This window comes from Ipomoea triloba, chromosome 9 (genome assembly GCF_003576645.1).
Source record: "Ipomoea triloba cultivar NCNSP0323 chromosome 9, ASM357664v1".
NCBI classification, from domain to species: domain Eukaryota; kingdom Viridiplantae; phylum Streptophyta; class Magnoliopsida; order Solanales; family Convolvulaceae; genus Ipomoea; species Ipomoea triloba.
In genome coordinates, this window is record NC_044924.1 from 5009901 (window position 1) to 5029476 (window position 19576).

At 36.6% G+C, this 19576-nt stretch overlaps 6 protein-coding genes across 11 annotated transcripts; 2 read left to right on the plus strand and 4 right to left on the minus strand.

The window, feature by feature from the left end:
- Positions 1 to 942: 942 nt before the first annotated feature.
- LOC116029162 (cytochrome b561 and DOMON domain-containing protein At5g47530-like) lies at positions 943 to 1530 on the plus strand. Its single transcript, XM_031271068.1, has one exon. It carries the CDS (start codon positions 943 to 945, stop codon positions 1528 to 1530), a length of 588 nt encoding a protein of 195 aa, XP_031126928.1.
- A 1243-nt stretch (positions 1531 to 2773) lies between these two features.
- LOC116030214 (heterogeneous nuclear ribonucleoprotein 1) lies at positions 2774 to 6939 on the minus strand. Its single transcript, XM_031272390.1, has 4 exons — positions 6603 to 6939; positions 5981 to 6206; positions 4582 to 5770; positions 2774 to 3388 (listed from the first exon to the last, which is right to left on the minus strand). Exons 2-4 carry the CDS (start codon positions 6200 to 6202, stop codon positions 3381 to 3383), a joined length of 1419 nt encoding a protein of 472 aa, XP_031128250.1. The 5' UTR covers positions 6203 to 6206; positions 6603 to 6939; the 3' UTR covers positions 2774 to 3380.
- A 2751-nt stretch (positions 6940 to 9690) lies between these two features.
- LOC116030443 lies at positions 9691 to 13427 on the minus strand. 4 transcript variants are annotated; one of them, XR_004100410.1, is made up of 5 exons: positions 13089 to 13427; positions 12801 to 12882; positions 12296 to 12454; positions 10632 to 12155; positions 9691 to 10255 (listed from the first exon to the last, which is right to left on the minus strand). XR_004100410.1 is itself a non-coding variant. In XM_031272692.1 (4 exons), exons 1-4 carry the CDS (start codon positions 13371 to 13373, stop codon positions 12058 to 12060), a joined length of 624 nt encoding a protein of 207 aa, XP_031128552.1. In that variant the 5' UTR covers positions 13374 to 13427; the 3' UTR covers positions 10346 to 12057. The 4 variants fall into 4 exon arrangements, 1 of the variants encoding a protein (XP_031128552.1); XR_004100411.1 differs by lacking the exon at positions 9691 to 10255 and having other exon boundaries at positions 10346 to 11400; positions 11483 to 12155; XR_004100412.1 differs by lacking the exon at positions 9691 to 10255 and having other exon boundaries at positions 10346 to 11400; positions 11466 to 12155.
- LOC116030441 (thymidine kinase-like) lies at positions 10719 to 12010 on the plus strand. The gene is made up of 4 exons (XM_031272691.1): positions 10719 to 10894; positions 11006 to 11150; positions 11299 to 11420; positions 11535 to 12010. The coding sequence occupies exons 1-4, from the start codon at positions 10743 to 10745 to the stop codon at positions 11815 to 11817; spliced, it is 702 nt and encodes a 233-aa protein (XP_031128551.1). The 5' UTR covers positions 10719 to 10742; the 3' UTR covers positions 11818 to 12010.
- A 569-nt stretch (positions 13428 to 13996) lies between the features above and the next one.
- Positions 13997 to 17123, minus strand: LOC116029343 (probable serine/threonine-protein kinase WNK11). 3 transcript variants are annotated; one of them, XM_031271295.1, is made up of 3 exons: positions 16482 to 17123; positions 15357 to 15866; positions 13997 to 14574 (listed from the first exon to the last, which is right to left on the minus strand). In XM_031271295.1, exons 1-3 carry the CDS (start codon positions 16563 to 16565, stop codon positions 14164 to 14166), a joined length of 1005 nt encoding a protein of 334 aa, XP_031127155.1. In that variant the 5' UTR covers positions 16566 to 17123; the 3' UTR covers positions 13997 to 14163. The 3 variants fall into 3 exon arrangements, with proteins under 3 accessions (XP_031127155.1, XP_031127156.1, XP_031127157.1); XM_031271296.1 differs by lacking the exon at positions 16482 to 17123 and adding an exon at positions 16044 to 16457; XM_031271297.1 differs by lacking the exon at positions 16482 to 17123 and adding an exon at positions 16059 to 16075.
- Positions 17124 to 17299: 176 nt separating this feature from the next.
- On the minus strand, positions 17300 to 19188 carry LOC116029341 (splicing factor ESS-2 homolog). The gene has a single exon (XM_031271294.1). It carries the CDS (start codon positions 19042 to 19044, stop codon positions 17476 to 17478), a length of 1569 nt encoding a protein of 522 aa, XP_031127154.1. The 5' UTR covers positions 19045 to 19188; the 3' UTR covers positions 17300 to 17475.
- Positions 19189 to 19576: the final 388 nt, after the last annotated feature.

Consider the following 19576-nt stretch of genomic DNA (forward strand, 5'->3'; position numbering starts at 1 on the left):
GTAAAAACAAATTTGTGTTTTGAGATGAAGAAGACGAAAGATATGGAATCGAATGTCGGAAGGGGTGCTGACTGCTTCTTTGCTCCTAAAAGGTTGCTTCTTTGCTTCTTTATTTTATATTTGGTGGCTTTGCGGAGTTTTGGGCACGTGGTGTGTAATATGTTTTGGAACCAAGTCTTTGTGGAAATTGTAATGAAAGTAGGCTGGAATTCTGGGAGCAAAATTACTTATTATACTTATAAATAATATTCATTTGTTTATCACATTAATGATAACTACCTTTGGTGACTGAGCAGTTCACTAAGCGGAAGGATTAGTGTCTAGTGTTTACAAGAAAATTAAGCTATTACATTGTGATTGCAAGGGCTAGATCACAATCTATCACTTATAGACCAACTAATTAAGTTACGTGTAGGGGTTGTCGATAACACTTTTCACAAGTGATTGGTAATAACATATAGTACAGTAATTTGTTAATCTTAAAGTATATTGAAGACCCTGGATTTTCAACCTTTTCTACAATTACATAGGAATGTGACAGATTCGATCGAGATAGTGTTAATAATAATTGTAACATTTCAAGTTCGAAAATCATGCTCCGGTCAATCGATCATCCATTTCAAGCTTTTTTTTTAATGGTCAAGAAAACCAATGCCCAGCTACTATAAGATGATATGATGATTTGTACGAAATAAAACTCATTTTAGTGTAATATATAGTCTACAAATCATCACACCAGAGTTTCGGTTATGGTTTGCATGAATAGGTGTGTGGCTATATATGTAATTTGAGGTTAGAAAGGGTATGAATGTGTGATAAAACTTCTCAACTACTCTCATAGAAAACCCATATTGCATGCATGACCTATTGCGACGACATTCTCCTCTATACAAAACCCCGCAAAACCGTCCCATTTTCTCCCAAATTTCCAAACCTCCAAAAATGGCTTCAACGTTAACACTACACTACACCAATCTCCAATTCGTCACCGTTCTCCTCTCCTCCCTTTTCCTCCTCTCCTCGTCGCAATCCTGCTCCAATTACACCTTCAATTCCAACCGAACCTTCTCGTCCTGCGCCGATCTTCCCTACCTAGACGCCCACCTCCACTGGAACTACATGCCGTCGGTGAGAATCGCCGCCGTCGCGTACCGGGCGCGTCAGGCGGCGCAGGGCTGGGTTGCGTGGGGAATTAACCCTAATGCGACGGGTATGGTCGGCTCGCAAGCGATTATCGCCTTCCGGGCCTCCAACGGGAGTATGATGGCTTATACGGTCCCGATAACCAGCTACGATCCGGCCATGGCGCCGGCGACTGTGTCGTTTCGCGTTTCCGGCTTGGCCGCCGAGTACGTGAACGAGGAAATGATCATTTTTGCGACGATTGGGCCGCTGAGAAACGGGAGCGTTGTGAATCAGGTGTGGCAGGCCGGAGATTCCGTCTACGATAATATTCCTCAGCCGCATTCTATTGCGCCGTCGAATCTTGAGTCAATGGGAGAAATTGATTTTCTCATGTATTTGTCATAAATATATTTGAAAGGCAATATTTAAAGACCATGTCATGCTTCTTATTTAATGGAATAATGAATTTGAATTAGCCCACATAAATTTATTGCTGTCCAATCTGAATGCTTTAATTCAGTACTCTTAAGATATTGTAAACTCGTCTTATATCGTAAACGAAATACTTTAAGTCAGTCTATAAATATATAATAACAATTCTAGATAATTTAACCTTAAGGTGGCATCGGCCCATCCATGATGACCCAGTTAAGGTTGCAAGAGTATCAAGTGGCACGCATTAATAATCATATTGGTCATGTTTGGATAGTGAAATGTGTGCACCTTATTTGTAAAATGGATATCTACCAACGGTAATCAGATCGCCAAGATAAACTATAATAAAATAGGAGATCTTTGACCTTGTCATTGTAATAATCCTAGTATAACAAGATTCATTACAACTAATTACTTCACATTGTTTTTCTTCCAAGTAAATTACATATATACCATTAGAACTTAATTATAAGTTATCAACAATATTCATTAAATTGACTTTAAAACATACGAAAAGTGATGCGAATTATGTCTTTTATATTTTTTTTTAAAGCCAATATTGCACAAAATTAATCATGTTTTAAATTATGTTTTCCATACCATTATTGGTCAATCAACTTGTTAGTAGTCAACTAGCCAATAATCTGATACTTATAACAAGTCACATAAATTTAAGTAAATAATTGTTATCCTATCATCTTTCACATATACCTTGTCATAATTGTGATACCGTTTCTCAAATGAGCTTCCCCCAATATGGCAATATGCCTTGTATTGTATTCAAGAAATTCAAAGAATTAGAATAATGGTCAATCTCATATGAAAGTGAAAATTGTGTAAGTTTTGTCTTTACATAATAATTAAGTCATGATGATGTTATCTTCATTTCTTTTGTCTTAGAATTCTCACTAGGGATGTATGAATCGAGTGGCTCGTGAGCCTCAGAAAGGATTATTCATCACATGTACTTAATGCATTGTGCCTAAACTATACAGAAAAGTATGGATCTTGCCTGTTTTTTCTTACTATATGATATGTTATACAATACAAAGCAACATGGCACCACAATATAGTCCAAAAATAAGAATTTGCCCACTAATATCTCAAACTAACTAAAGAACAGAATGATCACTATAACATCAAGCATATTAACAAGAAAATCACAATTACCTTAAAAACATTGCGTGCCAAAAAAAAAAAAAAAAACTAACCATGAAAATTCAACACGAAACAAATTGCCATTAATATAGGGTATCTGCCTTAACAAGGTCTAAAAGTATGATCAGAAAACATGGGAACTTATTTACGGGGAACCCTAAGTGGGTATCGGTAAATTGCATCAAACCAGATCAACAACCTCCCGTACATTCAAACGAGAAACAAAAGCCCCATCCACAATTGGACCATAAAGCAGAACATTTAGAAATCTGCAACTTTGCAGTCATTACAGCGAAAAAGACAAAAAGCACAAACTAATAAATTTTACTAGAAAAATTCTAGTCTATTGTTTCTTATGTATCACTGCCTCACCGGAGATGCAAAGATACATTTCTGACTATATGCCGCAATCTGATTTTACACCTCACTCTTGACAAAAATGGAACTCCTAAATAAAACTCAACTGGTTAACACAAAAAATATCATGAAAACTTACTATCTCGATCTAGTCGTCCTTTAAAACAGGCAATCCAGTCAGCTCTTGGAAAGATTCCCAACTATTTAATCACTGAACTTAAATATACTATGGAAGTATGCAAAATTCACGGTTCACTGCTACAAGAAGGCTTTGTCAAGCATTAAATCCTGATTGCAAAAATTTCCTAGATACCTGTGGATCCAAAAATTAAAAAAATAAAATAAAAAAATCAGCAGATTAATACTTCAGCTTAAGTTGATATTCAGCTCGCAACATATTTGATCCATAGTATTGAATCGTGTTGATCCAATAATATTGTTAACAAAGTATTGAATCGTGTCCTTTAACTATCTACAAGAACTGAAGAACATCACATAATAATCCTAGACAAATTTCCTCGGCTCGAACTAACAGATGCATCTGCAAATTGCAACACGTCATGACTTCCTTAAAAGCCTTTAACAGAAAGATATTATAGAATACCTATAGTCGGGGAAAAAACAAATCTTGGATGCATTTTAAACACCAAATATATTAAGAACTGATTTAGGCCATTTACTCTTGCATTCATAAATCATGAGGATTTCACAGCATACACTAATGAACTTGGGATTTTATTTTCTTGCCATTATATGGACCACACTCTCGAAACGTCAACTTATCACCCTTGGTACGTCAAATTCAATGAACTCCAAATCAGAACCCTCCATGGGGGCGGGGTTCATAGGTATTTCAAATGAAGTGCACATTAATAAATAACAAACAGCTTTAATTTGCGAAGCAGTTAGACTAGAATCTCATGGCATATTGGCATCTCAACTCAAGTTACTCACACAACAATCTTGGTTAAAGTGATGGCTTCTTAACAACAATCTCAGTTGCCAGTGCAGTGAATATATATTTAAACCTATCCAAAACTTGTAAGTACTAGAAATTAAATTTGCCCTTTTCATTAATGGATGTCGCAATTGGTGAGAGATGATGTTTCAACAACCTAATAAAAGTTCATATATATCCTTGAATTTGAATAACATTTGGAATAGATTTTATCAAGGCTGCTCCACTCGGATTTTCATTTGCTATCTTTGAGCTTCAGTCATGATTATAGCAAAACACAATACTTATTTGTTAAAAGACGAAGGACAACAACATTCAATGGGGGTAGAAAAGACTAGTACTTGCACTTCTACATTTTCTATAAATAATTAACTAAAAGAACCTTCTTAGTGGCATGTTTCTAAAAATAGATTTTTTTTTTTTCTGAACATAGTCTAATCATTTTATTCAAGCCAAAGTAAATAAAGATGGAAAGCACATAAATCAAGAGGAATGTGTAATCTCAGCAGTCAAGAAAAACTATTGTAAAGGGTTAACAAGAAGCTTACCTCGGCTATTCTGTCTATTTGTAACACCATAACTACAAACAGAACCTGCAGCGCTTTGAGCAGGCATCTCAGAGGGTGTGTTGCCTGGACCATAACCAAATGAACCAGATCCATCTCGCTCTGAATTTGCAGAACCCCAAGTCGGATCAGTATACTTGAAGTCATTGTCATAAAAATCAGCAAAAGACCTCTCATAGCTACCATTGGATGCAGCATATGATGATGTAGGACCGCCACTCATTGCAACATTTCTACCATATGTTCCTCCAGTCAAACCATAAGAGTTATCAGCGCTTCCATAACCAAGGTTTCCACTTTGGCCAGAAACATTTCCTCCGCCGCCTTGTGCAGAATAAGTAGATGAACCCCAAACTCCTCTGTTGTTCATCGCTCCCCCTCCGAGGTTACCATTCCCAGATCCCCCAAAATTGCTTGAGTTTGTAGAGTTGGTTCCATAGTTCAATCCCCCATTACCCCACAAATCCCGAGTTGAACTAAAAAATGAAGAGTTTCCTCCATTTCCACCATCAAGTCCAACAAGACCACCAAACCTACTCGAGTTATTAACATAATATGGTCCACGCCCATAGTTCAAAGTAGTATTGAAATTTGCACTTCCTCCATATCCCGGGCTCAATCCAGGTTCAAAGTTGAGGCCCATTCCATAACCAGAGGCAAATGGAGCAAAGTTACTTCTACCACCAACCATAGGGCTGAACCTATTATCCATCCTGACTCCATACCCTCCAACTGCATTTGGAGAGTATGCTTGTGTATAGCTATTAAGAAAGTTATTGATCCTACTTAATCCATAGTTGTATCCACCCAGTGGACTTCGGCTAGGACCAGGAGATAACTCCTTGGGAACTGCACGCTTGACCTCAACCATTTTGCCATTCAGCTCATGAAAAGTCTTCAGCAATACTTTGTCCACAGCATCCTCAGAATCATAAGTTATGAATCCAAAGCCTCTTGGCCGCTGAGTGTTGTGATCATACATTACCACTACATCTGTGATCGTTCCAAATTGTTCAAAATACTTCTTGAAGTCACTTTCTGTAACAGTGGATGCTAGGCCACCAACAAATATTTTTCTTGTGCGTCTTGGACCAGGAGACCCTTGAATGCTGTTACTGCTTCGGCTCATTGTGCTCTGATCATCCCTAGGAACAGCCTTCTTTGCCTCAACCTGTATAACGAAATCAGAAATGAATACAAATTTCCTAAACTCCAAGCAATATTGACATTCAAAATTTAAATAAGGGAAAAAGTAGTAAACTTGATAGGAAATCTCACATAGGTTAGATATAAAGACTTCAATCACCCATATCAATTTCCTATCAAGAGCAAACAAAGAGAATATTTTCAATGAAGCCATTGATGAGTGAGCATAACTTACCATCCTACCATCAATGTTGTGTTTCTCCTTAATAACTCTTTCAGCAACAGTAGGATCAGCAAACACTATAAAACCAAAACCACGGGCACGCCCAGTAGTCCTATCCTTCATAATTACAGCTTCCAAAACCTCTCCATAAGCACTAAAATACTCCTTGAGATGCTCTTCAGTTGTGTCCCATGAAATCCCACCAATGAATAACTTTCCAAGATCAGATTGCATTTTACTGCAAAATAAATGAATCCTATTACTCAAGTCCCAAACCACAAAAATAAAGAACACACTCCACTTGGCAAAAACAGAAATGCAGACAGATAGAGCAATCAATCAATAAAAATCACATCTTTACTATTAAGAAGTAAGCCGCACACATATCAGCTGTAAAAATTAGGTACCAACAATAGATTAACAGATTCTAAACCATGATATCTAACAGCACCGGATCTTGAGACGATCAATCTGGATTAGGATCGATAGACGTCCCAGAGAAACAATGAAATGTGTTCCTTGAAATCGATTCAATGGGTTCATCAACACAGAATCAAGAGTAAAAAGCATCAATACAATAAAATGTTGAAACTTTTACACAAAAACAATAACAAAAAACAATAAAATCCAATACCCAGATCAAAAATTTGTCGATTCGACAAGAATCAGTGAGATCCGGAGAGGAGGCAGTAGTACGAGGTACTAGAATCCGAGGGCCTATTCTTCTTCCTCCTCTATATGCCCTCTGTTCTCTTCTTGTTCTTTTCCAATTTGGAAAGTTTCAGATTTCAGTAGATGGAATGCCTACTTAGTTTGCAATTCCCTACAATTGTTGTCTATTCGTTGTTATGTATATTTATTTTTTTGATGCCTGAAATTGTATTTGTTTTTTTTTTTGGTAAGGAAGAGAAGAGTATGTGGTAAGCCTAAAGAGAAAGAAGAACATAGGATTGGGATGACCAAAAAAAACAACAAAAATAAAAACCCAAAATTGCTTCTTCTAAATATCCTTAAATATTTATTGAAAATTATGGATCTCCAACCCCTTCTAACGTCATGCCCCATCATTTTTTGGCTGGCATGCAATAAGTTCATTTGTTTTTTTAGATAATATTTATAAGAGTTTTTTCTCAGGTCCTTCAACTATTGCTCATTCTCAATTTTGCATTTCGACTTTCAATTGCACCTAATGTGGTCCCTCGACTTTCAAAAACTCACACAATTTGGTCCTCCGTTACATATTCCGTCAAATCAGTGTTAAAATGGAGGGCATTTTCGTCCATTTACCTATTGTTAGCCTAATAAACATTGAGAAATAGTTGAGGGACCATTTTGAGAATAGTCAAGGGACCATTTTGGGAAAAACTATTTTATTTATTTCATTTTTGTTTATTTTCATTTTTTAGACACTATAAAATTAGAATTTCTATACTTTTTTTTTCTTACAAATATAAATAGTTAAAATCGCGCAATCCAACCTCAAAATTTTTAACTTTCTTTACAGACTTTTCCCATCTAAATATACAAACTATTCCTATGAAGTTTTACAATAAGTTCCGTAAATTTCATAAATACTCATATACTTCTTTTTTTTTTTTTAATGCTCATAGACAATCAATCACTATGTATCACATTAAATATTACTTTTACCATTGAAAATAATATTTTTTTTCAAGCGTAGACACCCAAAGAGTGTAAAATGTATGGAAAATATTGGACCGAAAGGTAAATTTTTCTAGTAAACTTCTCAGGTGAGCCGAAAAGTACAATCTCGTCAATGTTTCCTGCAATATTTTATGTATTTGATTTCGAAGTAATTATTAAATTTTTTTATTAATTTACATTATTTAAGATATTATATGACATCTTTTATATGTTTTCCTCTTCTTATTTTTTTTATTAATTATTAATTATTAAGGCAAGTATAATTTATTTTGTAATGTGGACACATTATTTTTAATAATTTTGATTTAATTAATTTATACCTTAATTATAAAAATCCTACCTAATAATTTTAGTATATTACACGAGACACAATAATTATTATAAATAATATTTAATAATTGTCAATTTGTATTCAACAATAAAATTTATAGTTAATTTTTAAGTCAATCATAAAATATTTTGTGTTGTGGGCACATTATTTGTAATTATTTTAGTTTAATAATATTATATCTTATTTATAAAAAAATCCAAAGTAATATATTTAGTACTACGGATGTGACTAAAAATTATTTTAATCGGTGCTTAAAAAATGAGTATTTATAAAATTTATGAAACTTATTGTAAATCTGCATAAGAATAGTTTGTATATTTAGATAGAGGGAAAAAGTCTATAAAAAAGTTAAAAATTTTTAGGATGGATTGCACGATTTTAACTATTTATATTTGTAAGAAAAAAAATGTATAGAAATTCTTATTTTATAGAGTCTAAAAAATGAAAATAAACAAAAATGAAATAAATAAAATAGTTTTTCCCAAAATGGTCCCTTGACTATTCTCAAAATGGTCCCTCAACTATTTCTCAATGTTTATTAGGCTAACAATAGGTAAATGGACGAAAATGCCCTTCATTTTAACACTGATTTGACGGAATATGTAACGGAGGACCAAATTGGGTGAGTTTTTGAAAGTCGAGGGACCACATTAGGTGCAATTGAAAGTCGAAATGCAAAATTGAGAATGAGCAATAGTCTAGGGACCATTTTGGGAAAAAACTCTATTTATAATTCCCATTTTACTATATATTGTTGCCTTTTTAAAGTTAGTTTTGAGTTGATAATTTGACTTATTTTTATTTATTGGTTTCATTTCTTACAGATATGGAGTCTATAACATTTAATGATGGAAGTGTAAGATATTTTTTTTCATAATTTTTTTAAATACTCATAAATCTATATGATGTAGTATTTGTTCTATACTTTCTCAAATATTTTCAGTTCGAACCTATGACCACCAATTTGAAATAATAATTGAGATGTCATCACACCACATGATAGTTAATGGAAATTAATTTAACCTCATAAAAATTATGGTAGTTAATTAATTTAATTAGTTATGGTAGTTGGCTTTTTCCTATGTTACTAGTTCATTATTTAACCTCATACAAATTAATTTCAACTTACACAAACAATTTAATGCAAATTTATATATACTTAATCTTACTACAAAAAACTAAAATTAGTGATTAGCAAACTTTAATTTCAACAACTTGGTTGTTGATATAGAATTAAGAGGGAGACAACATAAAACAATCTACCACTAATTAGACATTGTCATTTACTCTATGAGTCTTATGTGACCTTCTCACAAATTTAGTTATTAGCAAACTTTAATGACATGTTTGGTAAATTGTAGTTGTAATTCAACTGCACCTTAATTCTTTGGTAGCAAAAATGACATTATTTTGTTTGAGGGAATTGCAAATCTTTTACTTTTATTTTTATTTTTAATCTTGCAAATCTCTTTAATTCTCCCCACAAAAACTAGTGATTAACAAACTTTAAATTCAATCTTCAAAAAAAAAAAAAAAAAAAAATTTAAATTCAATGTAAAGTTTGGGGAATGGAAGATCTTCCCAACAAGCAAATATTGAGGTAAAAAAAAAAAAACATTTCAACAGATAGATATTGGGGTATTAGTAAATATTTTTGCATTGTAAGAGGTTGGAAATCATGCATAATAAAAATTTTGCCAAGAAAAAAAAAAAATTTGCCAAGGACTAATAGAACGGTAGATCCTTTATTAGGGATGCCAATGAGTCGAGGTGGATCGGAAGGGCTACATCCATTACTTGAGTCACTATATACTTTCTCTACCCACCTACAACTCTCAATCCGCATCGAGTGAACTTTTTTCAAAACCTACCTCCAACTCTTCTGGGGCCTCCAGGGCTACTCTAAGCCTTTAAAGTCTTGCACCCCCAACCACACGGTCCGCAGTTCTTAGCAAGCCAATCAGCTGCGCAGTTTTGTTCCCTTAAGATGCCAGTAACTTTGACACTCCGACTTTGCTTGATCAGTTTCAGTTAGAAGATTGTATCTTGGATGTCACCTTCATTCCCTCACTTCGTTAGCCATTCAACCACCCTCCCCGGAGTCACTATGGAGTCTGGATTATAATGTGGTGCAGCCCCTATCGCAAGCCAGCCGTAGACCTTGCATAATGCCCCATAATTCAGCTTCTTCCATCGTACATTGGCCTAGGTGGCAAGAAAACTCAGCTAGGGCTAGCCACTCTCCTGTATGATCACGAAGCAAACCGCCACAGCCCGCCCTCATGCCTGTCCTGTTTACTCACCAACAATTTTCCATGCAAATTTAGCTTACAAATAGTGCTACTGCTATTTGGCTATGCGCAAATTCAAATATTTAAAAAAATAATAAATTGTTTTTTTACTATATTATATTATTAGTATAACTTATAATGCTATTCAAATTAGAAGATTTCCCACTTCATACCATATGTATTACAGTAAGATATTTATATATGGAGTACTTTTTTTTCATTGAAAAATAAAAAATGTATAGGGTTGCTTTCCTCTTTAGTCTTTTCATTCACAAAATTGAGTTGCCTTTTCCTCCTTCCCCTCCAAAATTCAAAGCCCAAAAAAATGGAGTTTCCCTCCAAATTTCGAAAACTCGGAATTTTAAATAGCAAACACCTTTTCATTCTCTCCTATAAAGCCGTAATTCTCGAGATCCAATATCCTCCATAGCCATTCCCAGCACAGCGCCAAAGCAACATATTTTCTCTCTCATACGACTCTGCAATCATGTCGTCTGCTTCTGCCTCCTTCAATTGCCCCATTCCCGGATCCAACCCGATTCCGAAGGCGGGAGAAATCCACGTGATTCTGGGCCCCATGTTCGCCGGCAAGACCACCGCTCTCCTCCGCCGCGTCAATTCCGAGTCCAACTTGGGAAAGTATGTAAACTTTTATCATCAATTTGACAATTTCCACATCAAACAGTAAGTCAAAGTTCATATTGTGTTTCTGTAACTGTGTGTTGTGTTGAAACTTGAAATTGGAAGCAGAAATGTTGTGCTGATAAAGTCGAGCATAGATACAAGATATGCAGTCGATGCAGTGGTCACGCACGACGGCACCAAGTTCCCATGTTGGGCGTTGCCTGATTTAACGTCTTTCAAGGATAGATTCGGATCCGATGCCTATGAAAAGGTGTTTTTTGTGTTCCCTTTCACTTTTTATTTTCCTTCAAGAATTAACTGCAATTCTGTATTGGATCATGTGAATTTATACCCTGCTATAACTGCTGCTGTCTTTATAGCATATTTCCTGCCCCATAATCAGCTCTTTTTTGTGATAGGTGGATGTGATCGGCATTGATGAAGCCCAGTTCTTTGATGACCTCTATGATTTCTGCTGTGAAGCTGCTGATCTTGATGGGAAAACCATAATTGTTGCTGGCCTGGATGGTGATTATCTTAGGTACCATGAATCTCAAATTGAAAATGCATTGACACTCATAGTTACCTTAAACTAGTGCATACCAGATTACCAGTCTTGTTGTCTGATAAAGGGTATTGTGGCTTTTAATCACAGGAGGAGATTTGGTTCAGTTCTTGACATAATCCCACTTGCCAATACTGTGCAAAAGCTGACAGCAAGATGCGAACTGTGTGGCAAACGGGCATTTTTCACCTACAGGAAGACTGGTGAAACCCAGACAGAGCTCATAGGTGGTTCAGATATGTACATGCCTCTCTGTCGCCAGCACTATGTAAATGGAAATGCTGTAGTTGCTGCTGCAAAGACTGTCATATCATCTCACAAGATGCAGTGTGGTACTCTGCTAGAATCCAAGAAAGCTGCAATTGTTGAGTAGCATCTTTCTAATATTGTATATAACAAATCTTTTTGGTGTGGGGCTTTTGCTTGTCTAAAATGGTACGGAGTAGTATTCTACAAAGTCTTGAATGCTGGATGAAACAACTCTTTAGATCATGTATGTGTAATCTAGTTTCCCATATTATATATATACTCCTATAATGCAAATCAACTCTTCTCTGTATGTTTTTTATAAGTTTATCAAGGATGTAAGTCAGGAAGTCTTAACAAAATGTTGCTAGTCTTTTCGGGGTATTAGGTCTTGAACCTGTGTATTACTGCTTTTCTGCAAGTGCTCCAGCACTGCTATCTCACCAGTTAGTTGTTCAACTAGACCTGTAAGTAAAACAGACACAATTTATGAAGGATGAATAATCATGCTTTTGGCTTTAACACCCAAAGGCAGAGGCTGATCATAAATATTAGAATTCAAAGTGAAGTGAAGAATTTGCAGAAAATGTCTTTAAAGCAATTACCATTTACATAATTTCGACAATCATGATGGTTTATTGTCAAGTCAGTTTCCCAGCTTTCGTTGAATTTGCTTGAGGCATACACAGCATCCATCTCTGAGTACCCAACAAACCAGCATTTTTTGTTTGGTAGCTTCTTCAGTTTCCTCATACGAACAACACCTGACAACATGCATGTTAACAGCAGAAGATACACAACTTTAAAAGAAAGTGCATCCATGCATCATTTTGACAAGAACACTTGCTATTTGCAAAAATAAGAAAACCAGATTCAAATTTTTTTCCTTCCCAAGGTTGTTCTTCCTTGATCTTTATTCACTCTAATGTTGTTTATGGAGGAGCACCATTATTAGTCCTTATTCCTTAACCACAAACAAAAGGTGTTCAAACTCTAGGCAGAAATATGAATGCTCAGATTCATTTTTTTCTCCTCAAGATTGTTCTTAATCCTTATTCATAACTGCATAGCTGCAATCAAAGAAAAGGGCCAAAAGATCAAAAGTGTCACCTGGTACTGGTCTACCAGACAGTGCAGCAACAGCCACTGATATACTCTCCGGATCTTGAGGAAGAAAATCACAAACAATGGCCTAAAGAATACCATCAATACTGTAATTGTAATTGCAGCAGCAGATTTTCCAAGCCATTGTTAACCTAAAATGTCCAACTAAACTAAATTGCATCTTTGTACTGTGAAAGAATTTATGCCAAACATTTCTCAATTTGCAAACAAAAATATCAAATCGAGAATTCATAATCATCTAGAGAATAGAAACGTATAATTGAGAAGAGGAACCTGAGAGTGAAGAGGAGAGGAGGATTTGACGATGACCATGAAATGCTGAAAATCCCACAAATTGAGAGAGTACGCAGCGGACATCAATAATTGCCCCGGGCCTCTGCTGGCTCTCAAAGGAACGGCCGATACATATACTTCATCTCGATCGCGACGGTTGCTCGCCGCCGTGGCGAAAACACTGCATCGGCGCTTCGCCGGAGTAGAAGGCGGTGGAGCCAGAAAATTGGTCGCATACATCCCGTGGTTGCTGTTGGTTACAGTGTAACGAAAACAATGCTTCATTTTTATGTTTGGGGTTAATTTGAAATGGGCGTTCAGATTTCTAAAAATACTAATTGGAACCCCTTAGTTTCAAATATTATGAGAAACGTCTCTAAGTTCTTATCTTTCGTCTCATCCCAAGTCCCTCCAAATAGTTCATCCGATGTACATAAATAAAATGAATAATGTTTAAATAAATCACAAAAGTATATCAAATCGAACTCTTAATATTCGATATGGTTCCAAAATCACGGGGTAATTTTGGCCAGCAAAATTGTAAGAGATAAGTTCAATTATCAAAAAAATTATTTAAATTATTAATTTAAGTTACCCAAATAAACGAGTTAACAGTTGCCCTTAAAAGAGTGCATAATAAACGTTCTTACACCAATGATGCACATGTTAAACAATTTATCAAAACTGTAAGATGTAAAAAAAATCAATAAGTGAACATTCCGTCTTAGTGAGAAGTCCTCGTGCACGTAGAGATAAACGAAGTAAAAGTGAAAATGTCAACTTGAGTAACACGAACATAAGTGAAAATCAGCATCAAAAAAAAAAAAAAAAACATTAGTGAAAATCTAATGCCGCAAAAATACAATTAAGTCTTCCAGCTCTAAATAAACAGCTCAAAATCATGCAACTAAACTAAAAAACTAAAATCAATCCATTATCTTTAATCGATTTCAAATTTTAACATAATGATAATCATCTGCTAAGCCAATTTGTCCATCGTTTACCAAACACTTCTAAGTTCTAAAGATACAAACTCCTATAAAACTTGGTAGCAATGAGGTGCAGAGATAGGATTTCAAGAGTCTAGGAAATGAGGCATCACACACATATCATTCTCATCATAGTCAAGGATATCATGAAAGAATGGGTCTTTCAGCAGGTCTGATGCTGAAGGCCTCCTTCTTGGCTGTCCAATGCACTTCTCGATGAAGCCCTTCAGTTGTGCATCTGTCACCTTAGTAAGAGCTCGGGGCTTCACCCCACTTGTCACCTTCTTGTATATTTTTGCGACGCTGTCACACTCGCTGTATGGTACTTCCAGAGTGACCATTTCCAGCAGGCACATCCCAAAGGAATATATATCCACTAATTCGTTGTAGTTCTCTTCGTAAAGCTCAGGCGCCATGAATTCCGGCGTCCCTAGCAATGAGTGTGCCGCATGGCTCTTCCCCACGACTGCGGCCATGCCCAGATCCCCAATCTTTACCTGGTTCATCAAGAAAACAAAATACTTAACTAAGCAGCAAGCTTTTGTGTTGGGGTAGGCAAAACAGGTGGGCAATGAATGTAACAATGGATTTAAGAAAAAAATGACAGTTTGAAATCCAACCTGGCCAAAGTGAAGTTAGAAGACAGTAAAGGAAGTCCAACACTCCAAGGAGTTTTTTCCACTTTTGGTATTCCGATTTGCGTAGCATTTCCACCTGAGTCATTCACTATCATTTTTACCACTATTAATCTCTCGAGTTTGAATTTCTCGCCACTTTTGGTCCTTCCAATGAGTTTTCCAGCCAAAGACATGCACACATGCTGGTTTCAGGTGATATTTGGCTAGGAAACTCGTAGAAAGATTAAAAAGGTAAGAAATTCAAAGTCAAAAGACTGAGACTGGAAATTTTTGATAGTTATAGGTGGAAATGCCACAAAAGTCGAGATCAAAAGTGGAAAAAACTCAAAGTCCAACATATACCATAATGGATAAAATTAAGGTTATATGGGCTAGATTATCTCATGCAACCCTTTTTGACCTGTCCTTAAACCCATTTAGCCTTCTCTTAGTGCAGGTTGAAATCTAACATGTACAAGATGAACCCTACTGAGTCATCATTCAAGAGGGTTGAACAATGATTGGTTAACAAAGCTTGGACTCAAATTTACACCTTCAGCAATACTACTTGAAGATGTGCAAAATGAGATCACTCCGTTAAAGTCGCATAACAAGTGTTATTTTTGTAACAGTTCAATCAGGTTGAGAGAGAGAATTTGCACCTTCCCAATATTCCCGTTAATGAAAATGTTACTGCACTTGAGGTCTCGGTGGATGATACAGGGATCATGAGTATGGAGATAATCTAAGCCCTGCAGTATCTGTCTTGACCACTTCTTCAAGGCCTTGATTGAAACACGACGATGCTTGTTCCTGTAATCCCTCAGATTACCTGAGGCACACGCTTCAGTTATAAAATTCAAGGAGTTCCTTTCGACATCTTTCCAGAAATGATAGAGAACTATGATGTTCTCATGCTTTAAGGTGTTCAGCAACTCAATCTCAGAGTGGATCTTCTGTATTATGCATGGCCTGTCACTAAATTTTCCCAACTTAATTTGGTTCCACGCAACATCTCTGCCTTCTTCCAAATCAAACGCCTTGTACACGTTCTTCACAGAACCATGGCCAAGCAACTCCACATACCGACCAAACCTACCTGTTGGATCAACCTCAGCAAATGGCTCACTCCCTTCTTCAGTTAAATCTGGATTTACCGATGGCATTCTAAGCTGTAGAAAGAGAACTGAATTTGAGTGAGAAAAGCAGAAAATTCAGAGAACACACTTTCTAAAAATCTCAAATCCTGCCATTGAAATTGATCAAATGAGAAATAAATCCACAATATTACAGCAAGCAATAAGAATATATTATTTTGCAACACCAATTATAGGCAAGGAGGTATTTACTATTTAGTGTATTACACTTTATCTACTTTTGGAGAGTACCAAAAAGTAATAGGCAAAAGATTGAAGGAAGAGGAACTAAAAAAGACGTATTTATAGATTAGTTGTAGACAACTAAAAACTAAAGAAGACTTTTCAAAGAGTAAAATTCAAGCTCCCAATCAACAATAAAGTTGGAAACTTGGAATCATCCACGAAGATAAACAATAAAGCCAATTGATATCTTGCAAGTAACTCCAGCACTGTAAGCCATGTGACTTTCATTAAAAGAAGTAATGACCCAACAGCTCCTGCATGATACCACGGAGTAAATGGCTGTGACCTGAAGGCTCCAAAGCCATTCAAGAAACCTCTTTAAACATCTTTAGAGTAAATCAACTATCCAAAACTTAGGAAAGACCACAAGGATACACAAAGCATTAATTAGTAAATAGTAATTACCAGAGTCAGCTTGGGCAGATCAACTACTTCATAATATTTACGCAAGTTCCCACAGATGAAAGCAAGAACAATTTGAAGCATCATAGAACACCTGTGATCAAATATCTAAATGCATATAATCTAGACATCAAAACCAGCCACTTCCTTACCTAAAAGTGATAAAGGTCCATTGCTGCTTAAACTCTACAAAATAGAAAAGGAAAAAGAGAAATAGGCAACTCCCCCAAGAAAATACAAACTGAAATAATGGTCAAAGATGAACTGCCATGTATCAGAAATCAACAACTGCCATCAAGAGAATTGAGCTTTCAATGTCCATCAAAAGAGTACATAAGTACATATAAAAAAAATCATTTAATTTTCTTTAACATTTTCTTATAATTTTTAAGTTCGATTTTTTTTGGGGTGCATTTTAAATTTTAATGTAGTTTCTAAATACATAATTTTTATTCACTAATACTAAACCAAATACTACAAAAATTGAATAATAAATAGTTTGAGTCAAACCCTTGTCAACACATAAATTGAGACAGAAAGCAATCAAACTGCTGAATGCACCTCACACAATCTTCAGAGCAATGACTATCAACCACTATTACTAGAAATCTAGACTATTTTCTTACATATCCAGTTGGCAGATTAAATACACACAATAACCTTTAAGCTAAAGCCATAATCAATTCAATTCAAGATTTTCATACAAAGAACAATTTGTTAGGGTAAAAGGTTAATCTTCAAAAGTGTATACATGAAGAGGTGCAACACCTCAAAAAGCATCATTATTTAACATCAAATGTAATGAAATCAATAAGCTCCAGTGCCTCATCATGGGGGTTGAGTTTAATTAGATGCTAAAATAGATAATATATCAATCAATACAACCTTTATGAAATAAAACTAACATGTTTCAACTTCATAACCATTGAAGTTGCAAGTAAGGCAAACTATAATACAGTCAGAAGGAAATTGCTGGATTAGTACACAAGGCATACAATTACCAAGGAGGATTAGACCCCTCTCTAACAGAAGGTGACCTTGAAGCCAGACTACTGTCTCTTCCTAACCTTGACATACTCCTACCAGCTTTAGGAGTGCTCAACCCAGGACTTGAGCCACGATAACTAGCCCTTAGAGATTCATCTAAAGAGCGAGAAGACTTGGCAATAGCATTCCTCACAAACTTTTGTGCAGCTGGGGATAGAGTACGTGCACTTGGACTAGCACTTCCTCCTCGAACCGGTGAGGGCAGTGGTGGTTTCTGAAACATCTTTGACCTCTCTCTAAGTTTACGGGAAGCTTCCCGAGATAAAGAATGTGCCTTGATATCTCTGGAAGGTGGCATTGGTATGTTATAGTGAGGCCCCTCTCCATTACCCCCAATATCAACTGGAGTGTCTTCTGGTTCCAATCTCAATGGCGTCCCTTCAATTTCACCCCATGTAATAAAAGGGGACTCATCCACACCTGGTGCAGGGGATGGAGTCATAACAAAACTGTATCCATTCTCAGCTTTCTTCCCAGACTCCGCATAAAACTGATTTGGTGTCTTCCTCAGGTCCTCCAGATCATATTTCTTCGACTTGTCCCCACCTCTATCAAGGAAAGGAATAGGTGTAGATCCAGGAACAGGTGAATAAAGCACAGCCACCGTCTCATCCTCTTTCAGTAGAGCTTCTGTCATTTTACCATGAAAACGGGTATTTGACATATTAATCTCCTTTGTCAAGCCCTTGAGCCTCTCAGCCCTCTCTTCTTCTGTCAATGGTGCCTCCCCTCTATCAGAGGGATGGTACATGAGCAAATTCTTGGCAGTATACTTCCAACCTTCCAATGTGGCCACGGGTTGATCTGATGTTCCATATCCATCAGTAGATACCTTCTCTCTTTTTGCACCCTCAATCAGCTTCACGTCATCCTCATCTCCTCCCTCCAACAAATACCCGTACCTCTCCTTCCTCTTCCTATTCACTTTCTCAATAATCTTAGAAAAACTCTCATTATCCTCGCTGGTATACCTCCTCATAAAATCATCTAATGACAAGGACACATCCACCCCACCCTCACCGCCATTGCCAATATTAACAGCATTATCATTACTATTATTAGCATTATCCGCTACACTTGGAGTAGGGGTCTTGTAAGCATCATCAAAGGGAGTAGCAGAGTTTCTGAAAAATGTCGAGCCGGGGGTTCGAAATTTACCTACAGTGTCGGAACCGAGGACCTTGCCGCGGCGGCGCTCAATAATTTTCAGCTGCGCATCGCGAATTTGGAGCGGGTCGCCCGTGCGGACGGCCTCGAGCCAGTCGAGTCGATCCCGTAGCTTAGGAATGTCAGGGAAGAAATCCCGCTCGATGATCTTCTCTATGGCGGCGACATAGGTATCTTCGTCGAGGACTCTGGTCCTGCGATTTCTCGGGGCTGAATCTGTAATCGACGAAGAACTGCTGTCGTTTTTCTTGTGGATAGCGGAAGAATTAGGGTTAGGGATCTGGTCGGTTATGGCTGGGGACGGTGACGGAGTCGACAGGTGGCGGGGGGAGTGGCCCGGTGACAACAACATATCGATAAAAGGAAAAGATCGGAGAAGAACGTCGTCTAGGTTCTCGGCGGTGCAAAGATCACCGTATATTTATGAGAAATTGATCGGAGATTTGAAATCGGATGGAGCAGAGGATCGCTTTATGAAATATGAATATATACGGCGGTGCTGAATTGGGAATGTCTACGCGTTATTGATGATTTAAGGTCTAAAATTCAAAGTCCCAATAAACGAAGGGTTTGTGTGCAAAATATAATATGTGGTGATTTATATATGAAAAAAATATTTGATGTATTCCCAAGAGTTGACTCCAATAAGACTCAAATTCACTCCCTTCCATGTGAGAATGTACACCGGGTGCCACTAGATCACAAGGACTTTGAACACATACACAAAGTCATTGTTTAGAAGTATAAGGATCTCAGTCGAGGCATCGTTCTTAATCCCCAAGGACACTCAAGAGCTTTATTAGCCAATTAATCTATGGCTCTATTCTGCTCCCGATATGCAGCACATCTTGAACATTTCAATCTTTATAAACCCACCGCTTACA

What these genes read in the sequence shown, in the direction of transcription:
- LOC116029162 (XM_031271068.1), top strand. Translation starts at nt 943, where the DNA reads ATGGCTTCAACGTTAACACTACACTACACCAATCTCCAATTCGTCACC.
- LOC116030214 (XM_031272390.1), bottom strand. Translation starts at nt 6,202, where the DNA reads ATGCAATCTGATCTTGGAAAGTTATTCATTGGTGGGATTTCATGGGAC. An exon ending in ACAACATTGATGGTAGGATG is followed by an intron (nt 5,771 to 5,980) that starts GTAAGTTATGCT and finishes TTCGTTATACAG; the next exon opens with GTTGAGGCAAAGAAGGCTGT.
- LOC116030441 (XM_031272691.1), top strand. Translation starts at nt 10,743, where the DNA reads ATGTCGTCTGCTTCTGCCTCCTTCAATTGCCCCATTCCCGGATCCAAC. An exon ending in TCCGAGTCCAACTTGGGAAA is followed by an intron (nt 10,895 to 11,005) that starts GTATGTAAACTT and finishes AATTGGAAGCAG; the next exon opens with AAATGTTGTGCTGATAAAGT. An exon ending in GATCCGATGCCTATGAAAAG is followed by an intron (nt 11,151 to 11,298) that starts GTGTTTTTTGTG and finishes TTTTTGTGATAG; the next exon opens with GTGGATGTGATCGGCATTGA.
- LOC116030443 (XM_031272692.1), bottom strand. Translation starts at nt 13,373, where the DNA reads ATGAAGCATTGTTTTCGTTACACTGTAACCAACAGCAACCACGGGATG. An exon ending in CCTCTCCTCTTCACTCTCAG is followed by an intron (nt 12,883 to 13,088) that starts GTTCCTCTTCTC and finishes GGTATTCTTTAG; the next exon opens with GCCATTGTTTGTGATTTTCT. An exon ending in GTCTGGTAGACCAGTACCAG is followed by an intron (nt 12,455 to 12,800) that starts GTGACACTTTTG and finishes GCATGTTGTCAG; the next exon opens with GTGTTGTTCGTATGAGGAAA.
- LOC116029343 (XM_031271295.1), bottom strand. Translation starts at nt 16,565, where the DNA reads ATGATGCTTCAAATTGTTCTTGCTTTCATCTGTGGGAACTTGCGTAAA. An exon ending in ATCTGCCCAAGCTGACTCTG is followed by an intron (nt 15,867 to 16,481) that starts GTAATTACTATT and finishes CTCTTTCTACAG; the next exon opens with CTTAGAATGCCATCGGTAAA. An exon ending in TTAACGGGAATATTGGGAAG is followed by an intron (nt 14,575 to 15,356) that starts GTGCAAATTCTC and finishes TTGATGAACCAG; the next exon opens with GTAAAGATTGGGGATCTGGG.
- LOC116029341 (XM_031271294.1), bottom strand. Translation starts at nt 19,044, where the DNA reads ATGTTGTTGTCACCGGGCCACTCCCCCCGCCACCTGTCGACTCCGTCA.